The sequence below is a fragment of the Ceratina calcarata genome, unplaced genomic scaffold (assembly GCF_001652005.2).
Source record: "Ceratina calcarata isolate Rehan_Ccalc_2016 unplaced genomic scaffold, ASM165200v1 scaffold233.2, whole genome shotgun sequence".
NCBI lineage: Eukaryota > Metazoa > Arthropoda > Insecta > Hymenoptera > Apidae > Ceratina > Ceratina calcarata.
In genome coordinates, this window is record NW_017145181.1 from 359,036 (window position 1) to 368,039 (window position 9,004).

The window sequence follows — 9,004 nt, forward strand, 5'->3', positions numbered from 1 at the left end:
AGTGTTTTATTAATGTAATATCTGGTAACTGTTAAAATTCCAATGATTCGTTATTGTTTTTATATAAGGTACCTTAAAAAGTACAGGCAACGTGTACACGTATCGCATGTCCCAATTTCGATTCGCGATGAGTGATTACCGAACAATGATCGGTATTAACAAGCTGGAAAGCCGCAAAAATTCTCGGCACGTGTCGCAATCCTCGACCACCTGTTGCCGCAAGATATGTATGCTCACACGCGCGTTTCCTCAGGTAACGCCGAGGCGGTGAGCGGATCATACTCGTACACCGGGCCCGACGGCGTGCAGTACAGCATCACTTACACCGCGGACGAAGAAGGTTTCCATCCTCAGGGCGCGCATCTTCCTACCCCGCCGCCGATACCACCGGAGATTCAACGAGGTGTCGAATTAGCACTTGCGGCGGAAGCTAGGGGCGAGAATCAGGACGGTGGTTCCGGTGGAGGCCGCGGCGGCGGTGGACAGGGCGGAGGGGGTGGTTACGGTGAGCTTCGTCTAATAATTATATTCGAAAAAATTTTTGTTAAAACCAAAACGATCCAATATTAAATTTAAAATTAATTATAATTGCTATTCTTCTTGTGTAGGAGGCGGCGGTGGTGGACAAGGCGGTGGTGGTGGTGGTGGTGGATACTCCCAAGGAGGCGGTGGCTACGGTCAGTTTCATGGAATAATCAATTTTATTAATAATAATCTTTACAATTTCTTTGACGATTGCTTATTTAACTTTTTACAGGAGGCGGCGGCGGTGGACAGGGCGGTGGTGGCGGAGGATACTCTCAAGGAGGCGGTGGTTACGGTGAGTACCTGATGACATAAACGGTGTCGATGATAATTTAATTTCATTCATGTAGTATTTTAATTATTCCACTCTTTTGGCTTATTACGTATTGTGTATTATGCAGGCGGTGGCAGCGGTGGTGGCCGAGGAGCAGGAGGAGCAGGAGGTGGTGGAAGAGGAGGCGGTGGTAGCGGTGGTTCTTATCAGGGTCCAAGCTCATACCAACCGAGCTCTGGCGGCTACCATTACTAGATGACGTACAAGTCGTTGCATATTACACGATCGATCTTGTTCCACGGTAATATCATTTACAGGCGGATGTATGTATATAAGGATGTATCGTTTATATAACTTTTTTATTTATATAAAATATGAATATCTTATTAAACTTGCGTTCACTTTTATAACGTTACCTTCTCAGAACTATAGTAATAATTAAACTGCGGACTTTTATGTAAAATAAAACATTAAAAAATCTGTTTTAAATCACAGTTTCATTTATCATTTAAATATTCCATTGTAGACTCTGGTTTTGATGTTTCCTATATTTTTTGCACGCCCAGTTTCCTTTTAAATACATAAAATCCGCAGTCTAATAATAATAATAATAGTAAATCCCTTGTACTTTTATTCATTCTTTTATTAGTACGCACAGTTATCATGGTTTACAAGTCGTTATAAATATTTCTTTTTATTTAAATATATTTATGTTCTCTAATAACAAAATGGAAAGATGAAATATATTTATATTCATAGAATAATTTAATGTACGTATTTATACAAAATAGGGGCCGGCCTTTTGCACATCTCTGATACAAATCTGTAACTTGAACAATACCGTTAAAAAGGTAATACTAGAACTACGGTCATTTCGACTGGTTGGTAGTTCTAGTGTTAAGGAGGTTCTACCAATGCATACCTAGTCAAAGCTGTACACAGCCTTACATACACATACAAATGTATGTCGTACAGCCGTCTGATAGCTAGCGGCGTGTGCTTGACTTTACCAAAATTTGACTGTACCTTTATGAAGGTATTATTGACAAGTGTGTAAATTTACACCAACTTCTGAATTTTTAATCCATTATCGGTAGAACGTCCTTAAACTCGAAAAAAGTTCATTTCACAAAAGTCAAGTTCACCATTTAGACAGAGTCTGTAGGCGCGTTTGGATTCGTTGATTCGGTTCCTCTGGCGAACTGAATGAATAGCTGCTCCAGCGTGGCGGAGAGAACGGCGAAATCTTCGATACAGCCGTATTGTCTTTTTAAATCGTACATCGCACTGTACATCTTCTCCCACGTAGTCCCGGTATCGTTCACGTGAAATGCGATGGAACTCTGAAAATACGAAGACCATCAGTCGAGGAGACACGATCATTAGATTTAGAAATTGTCAATCGGTTGAATTCAATAGATCATACCAAATTTTCATCACGAATCTCGCAGGATAACTTAGATTCCATAAGTCTTTTTATATTGTCCACATCGCCATCCGTGCGACTGGGGTTCAGTTTAATATGAATATCGTAACCAGCACCGAATCGTTGCTTCAATTCCTGGCTAGCACCGATACAAACCAATTGTCCTTTCACCATAATGACTAGTCTATTGCACAGAGCTTCGCATTCTTCCATGCTGTTCCGAATAATAGTTTTTTATCAAACAGTAATTGTGCAATTTCCAGACGTGTTACTGTCGATCAAGTGAAATACCTGTGAGAAGTAAGTATGATAGCTTGTCCCGTTGCTTGACACGACTTAAGTATACTCCAGAGCGATCTCCTTGCCGCGGGATCGACACCCGATGTTGGCTCGTCCAGAAGAACGAGCGTTGGATTCCCGATAAGTGCCATTGCGATGTTCAAACGTCGTTTGTTACCTCCGCTATAAGTAGAGCTCGGTTGATGCATACATGCGGTCAAACCTGATAGAACGAATCAATTTTATTCGACTCTGCCTAGAAATTGTTTGCCAGTAAAGATATACGTACTCAGTCGATTGATCCATTTGTTGACTTCGAGATCCACTTTGCATCTGGGAATACCGCGAAGCATGGCAAACAGTCGCAAGTGATCGAACGAATTCAACGAATTCAGCATTGCATTAGTTTGCGGACAATATCCCATTTGCTTTAAATACTGGGGAAAAAGTTATACATCAGAAACGAAGAGTACGTGTGTAAAGGAAATAAAGAAAAATTGATTATTACAGTTTCTCTATCAGTTTGAATCTCGGATCTTCCTAAGTACATGGTACCACTGTTTGGTATTTCCTCGCCGGTCAACATTCTGAACGTGGTACTCTTCCCAGCGCCGTTAACGCCGAGCAATCCAAAGCACTCCCCTTGCTTTACTCGAAAACTGATTTCCTGCACTGCCACCAAGCTACCGTAACGTTTACTCAATTCGTAAACCAGAAATAGATTGTCGTTGACTTTCTCTGGACTTTCTGAGTAGTTGACTTCGAGGATAGGACCTCCAATCCTTGGTTCGTCGACACTATTCCTCACTGTATCCAGATTATATTAGTATTTATAGTAATCTCTGGATATATGATGAATTTATTCGGATACTTTACCACGATTCTCCAATTTTCTAATCTCTGACGCCACAACATGCTTCTCCTTCTTCACCTGATCATCTTTTATATCAGCCACATCCCTGAGATTTTGCTTGAACATCTTCGCGTATAGTTTCTTAGGTATCTGTTCCTCTAGCATAATTAATATAGCGAAATATAAGAGCGGCGTGATCGATAAGTAGACGACGCACTCTCCCAAGTTCATGTCGCTCTTGAAATCAGCAAAGTAAGGTAGATAAGTTTCACACACTCCGTCCGTACAATTCAAATCTGAAAGGATTTTCATTTCCCTCGTTATTAAAACGTTAGACTTCATTATATCGTGTTGCTCGATTCGTACCACAGCAACGATCCTTGTAGACTAAGCATGCTGCTTCTAGAAGCTTGTCAGGCAATCGACGGCACCTCGAGTTCTGCAGAGCTACCTCGAAGAAAGCATATTGACCGTGGAACACGCTCACGTAAGGTATTAAACGGAACAGTCGTTTCTGAATAGAGTGGAGGACTCTCAGTTTATTGTAACCGTATATCACTTCGTGTAAAAGATACTGAACGATGACTGAAATAAAAAATATTATTACAATTTGCTTATTTTCAAAATTTACACAATTTATGCAAAACGCTTACCCAATCCGCCTGGTAGCAAGCTTAGAGTAATGTGAACGGTGTTCCTCGACTTAGGAATGAAACTGAAAATGTATGTTACGAACAACGAATTCATGCCGAACAGCATTAACAGCAATATCATTATCACTGGAAAAATACATAAATAAATTTCTGTTCAGTTACACCTGCGAATCAAATGCATGGTATCTTACTTATTTCTGTTTTGTAGTATAAACGTACATCCAATATAACGTCCATCAAGTAAAACACTGTCACGATTATAAGAATTGATAACGTTAAAATGACAAGATCAAAAACGAACATAGTGAGCCAGTATACGAAAGAGGATACGCCGGTCATCCTTTGAAGCTGTTTCATTTTTGTTTCCTTTTCTTCGAAAGGGTGGATAATGAAGAGAGCAACAACGGGGAAGAAGAAGCAACAGAATATTAATACTCTTGTCAACGATTCGGCCCCCGGCATTGACAGCATCGTTTCCATCAATGAATTCGGTAATTTCTGACTTGAAACTCGAATGGAATATTCGTCACCGGCTACACTTTTGATCAGTGCGTTCGACAATAAATTTATAGTCAAAGGCACGCTGTGGATCGCCGTCCCGGAATACAAAGCATTAGCAAGCAAGGTTCCGGTATCGGAGACATTAAATTCTACAGATGCGACATAATTGTTGCGGTATCGTGCAATGTCTTCACGCGCGCGATCCAACAAAGCGTCCGAGACGCTCATGTTTCGTGCGTCTTCTGCAATCCCCCCGGCGTAATTCACAGACTTCTCGTAACACGTGCCGATAGTTCTATTCTCAGACGAATATACGGCTCTCGGATTTCTATACATATCAAGCTCGTACGGAAACACATTTGTCGAATCGGTGGCCGGGCTATAACTGAACCCGATCAATATAGCGGATAAAATCGGTATAAGCAATATTTGAAGAATAGTGAGTAAATTCTTCTTAGCATAAACCAGTTTCTTGTGATACAGTGCCAAAATCATTTGCATAGTCAAATCCCAGCCCTCTACTTTCTGTGACGGAGGGCAGAACAATTCGTTCAGATGTTTTTCCTCTTCTCGGTTGATCACTTTCAGAAATACTTCTTCCAGAGTTATCAACGACACGCCAATCCCCGTTACGCCCAGAGTCTTCTTCTCCTTCTCGACTTTGTCCAGACATTCGGGCAAATTTTCGGAGTTCGGTACGCTGAGAACTATCTTATCGCTGTCCACGCTTATTTGTTGCGTTCTGGGATCGAATTTGCTTAGGATCTTCTCCAAGTTACACCACGATTTCGTTGACAGGGTGACTTCTATGTGACCGTAGCCGTATTGCTTCTTTAGGAACATCGGGGTACCATAACATTTCAATCGTCCTCTGTCCACAATAGCGATCCGATCTCCGAGAATGTCGGCCTCCTCCATACTGTGCGTGCTGATTAAAATCGTTTTCTGACCACGCATTTTCAATATCAGGTCCCATATATCTCTCCTGGTCTCGGGATCCATTCCCGACGTTGGCTCGTCTAAGATGATCGTACTAACATCGCCGATCAGAGCCATTCCGAGACATAATCTCCTCTGTTGTCCTCCCGATAACTTCAAGGGAAGAACGTTTCTCTTACCAAACAGACCTAATTTCTCGAGCAAGACGTTGACGTTCTGTCGGATCTCCTTTCGCGTTTTAGTTGTACCTTTTAACTGAGAGAACATACGGAATGTAAAAAAACTTAAATGCCTGCGATAACTTATTCCAAACTCGGGCAATTTTCGTGATATTGTACGAATACTTACCATAGCGAAAAACTCTAGTTGCTCGGATACGGTTAAAAGGGGGAAAACGATATTCTCTTGAGGGCATAAACTCAGATCGTTCCGAATATCTTGTAAATCATTCATTACATTTTTCCCGTTTATGAGAACTTTTCCTTCCGTCAGACTTACCATACCTGGTTCAAATATTTACATTCAATAATTTAAAATTAAATAAAGAAGGGAACAAAATTTCTACCTGTTAAAATAGACATCATCGTAGTTTTTCCAGCCCCGTTGTGCCCCAGTAAAGCCGTTATCTGGCCTTTATATAAATCTATCGAAATGCCTCTTAGAGCTTGAACTGTCTAATGTAAAATAATCATTAAAACAATTATAATCATCGCAAACGCTAATCGATTACATCGATCGACTAACCGTTTTTCGTAAACCAAATTTCCTGTACGTCTTCTTGAGATTACGAATTTGAATCCCAGGAGTGAGTACACCTCGCGTGACGGGTTCGAAGTTCTCACTATCAACGTTAGCGAAATCCATGTCCTCTATATCCTCGTCGAGGCTCACTTTGTTCTTTTTTAAATACTAGAAAAACAGAATCTTTACATTTAACATCTCTGAAACTGTTTTTCATCATCGCTATATAATAAAGGAAGTACTTTGAAAAAGAACGGCTCCTTGCGAACTCCGTATTTTCCCGGAATTAATTCATTAATAAATACACAAAGAGTGAAATATATGATAGCCCCCAATAGCGAGAAGATCAGTATGAATCCTACGCTCCCGGTACTACCGTATTGTGCATCTCCAGTATAAAACATATTAGACCATTGAATACCAGTTACTGAAAAACATTTAAAACATTTAGTATATACAAGAAATCTACTAGGAGTTTTCAAAGGGTTTACGCACATTGCGTTTCATACGCGTTCAGTTCTTCGAGGAACCTGTAGAGCAGTATATCTGGGAACACTAGTCCCAGGAACGGTATCACTCTAAACATTTGCTCTTTCATAAAAGTTCCGTGAAGTGAGAAAGAAATAGTATAAATAATTGACAACGTTATTGCCAGATAACGTGCTGGAAACAAAAATGAATTACATGTTATCCATTCTCCGGTTACTTCTTAACCCTAAACTTTTGAATTATTTTTTAATTCTTCTGTAAAAATAAAAACAAAACGAAAATTGAGAAAAAAGCTTACAATTCGAGATGTATGCAACTGCTTGCATACCGAACGACGTTAGATGAGCAATATGCACTACAAGTATTAGCCAGAATATAAACGTGTTGCTGTGATATAAATACGGTACAGCGTTCTCCGAGAAAGTATTCTTGAATAATATTAGTATTGGTATAATGTATAAATTGCTGAATACGACACTGGTGATCAACCAGCTGAGTAAGTTCTGATATTGCGATACTCCGTTTATAGCCATTAGAGCGTGGACTCCGATCTGCTTCTCCTTCGACGAATAGTTAATTTCTAGGGCGAGTGGAACTACGAAAGCAATAACTGAGAACATACAGAAAACTGTTCTCAATATCGTATCGCCTGTGTCCACTTTGACGTACGGAGGATAGGGCATTCTTTGTATGGACACCTGAAATAAATAGTAGAAAATGAAGCGAGACGTAACTTCTTATTCCATAGATTCTTCGTACCTGCCTGTCCATTATAGGACGAGACGTCATTCGATTTATAAGAGTTTCGTCTACGCACATTTGCAATTGAGCGAACGGTATAGCGTTTATGTATATATAATGCGAGCTGAACGAGTATTCATCTAATATATTTTGAAACAGGGCAGGCGGAATTTTGAATGAGTGCCTAATTTTGTATCTTATGTCAGTGGTGCTGGCATTGTAATTCTCGAATACAAGTCCCACCACCTGTGACATTCCAAATTTCGCTTGGATCTTTATATAAGTATCGATCATCTCGTCCTCGTTCAAAAAACCAACTACATTGTTGTATGGCAGTTGCAGACACATTCGAATGCTCTCTGTAACGTTTCGTATGTACGAATTCCTCGGTACATAATATAAAAACGAGAACTCGTTGTTCAGCATTGGTAACGACTCTTTGGTTTCTATAGGGTAATATGTACTTTCGTTGATCACAAGAGGTGGTTGCACAGTCAAGTCTCTTATCGACTGTATTAATATAAACGTGGCGAGGGGTATTAAACATTGTAGAAATATTGTTGCCTTCCAATGCCTCTTTCTTACTAATACATCTTTGTATAAAAGTAAACCAAAGGTTCTCAGTTTACTCCCCATTTTCGTCGAAGTACAATCCCTCAGGATGATCTTTATATTAATTTATATTACGTATGTCATATGTTGTGTTACATATGTCGAACGTTAAGTTGCGCAGTGCCATTGAAAGTTCATAAGAGTACTATGAATAAATGATAGAAATTGACGTGTGATTCAGCATATACATTCACGGAATACAAAACAGCTTATCATGTAGCCTTGGAGACCTTGACAATCCACATCTGTAGAACCTTGGCCCTTCCAAAATTCGTAGATTTTATTCTCTACTTATTATGATTGTCGCTATTGGTATCCTGAAATGAAATTATCATGACAATGAACGGATGCTCGAATGGAAACTGAGATAAAAAACTGATAAGGGAACTGTTAATGAGTCTATGCGCGTAATAATGAGTAATATAATTGTGTTTCGAAACAAAAAGTCAAAGTCTATGTTAGAGTAACTTAGTGTACGACATCATCGATTATCAATGTAATATTTATATAGTGTATCTGAATCTTCGCATACGTGAACAGTATATTAACAATTAGAGAGAGGCGCGTCCAGCAAGTGTTATTTAGTCCTCGACTGACAATCGGATTCTAAGTTATTTTCGTAATACGATAAGATTTATAATTAGTAACATAAATACCTGGCTATAGCAGATGCAATGTAGAAATTAACGGTGTTAATGTGTTTTAATATTCGTTCCATATTATTTTTGTTGGAACACCTATTGGACATAATGAACCGCGGTACACGATATATTCCTCTGGGAGATACACTAATCGTTTGTCATTTTACGAGTCACACTGTAACTATAAACTAGTCGAGACTTCAATTTATACACGTCAGTATCAGTAGAAGCCACCATCGGAGCTAACATGGCACGCGCAAACTATGCGGACAACATAAGCCGATGAGTCCCCCAGCCGCAGGCACAGTCACACTGTCACAGTTCTGGCTT

The 9,004-nt window shown here is 39.8% G+C and overlaps 2 protein-coding genes across 2 annotated transcripts in view; one reads left to right on the top strand and one right to left on the bottom strand.

Moving 5' to 3' along the window:
* Positions 1 to 1,211, top strand: part of LOC108622668 (pupal cuticle protein 20) — a 4,515-nt gene extending 3,304 nt beyond the window's left edge. Inside the window, exons 4-6 of the mRNA XM_026811669.1 lie at positions 254 to 454; positions 794 to 820; positions 960 to 1,211. Coding sequence (XP_026667470.1) covers positions 254 to 454; positions 794 to 820; positions 960 to 1,054 — 323 coding nt within the window. The 3' untranslated portion in view covers positions 1,055 to 1,211. The remainder of the gene's footprint in view (positions 1 to 253; positions 455 to 793; positions 821 to 959) is intronic.
* A 216-nt stretch (positions 1,212 to 1,427) lies between these two features.
* LOC108622684 (ABC transporter A family member 1) lies at positions 1,428 to 8,934 on the bottom strand. The gene is made up of 17 exons (XM_018020726.2): positions 8,690 to 8,934; positions 7,440 to 8,350; positions 6,979 to 7,378; positions 6,687 to 6,854; positions 6,434 to 6,618; positions 6,195 to 6,359; positions 6,016 to 6,124; positions 5,799 to 5,953; positions 4,202 to 5,705; positions 4,011 to 4,136; positions 3,724 to 3,942; positions 3,381 to 3,653; positions 3,013 to 3,311; positions 2,794 to 2,941; positions 2,517 to 2,727; positions 2,226 to 2,439; positions 1,428 to 2,142 (listed from the first exon to the last, which is right to left on the bottom strand). The coding sequence occupies exons 2-17, from the start codon at positions 8,055 to 8,057 to the stop codon at positions 1,948 to 1,950; spliced, it is 4,989 nt and encodes a 1,662-aa protein (XP_017876215.1). The 5' UTR covers positions 8,058 to 8,350; positions 8,690 to 8,934; the 3' UTR covers positions 1,428 to 1,947.
* Positions 8,935 to 9,004: the final 70 nt, after the last annotated feature.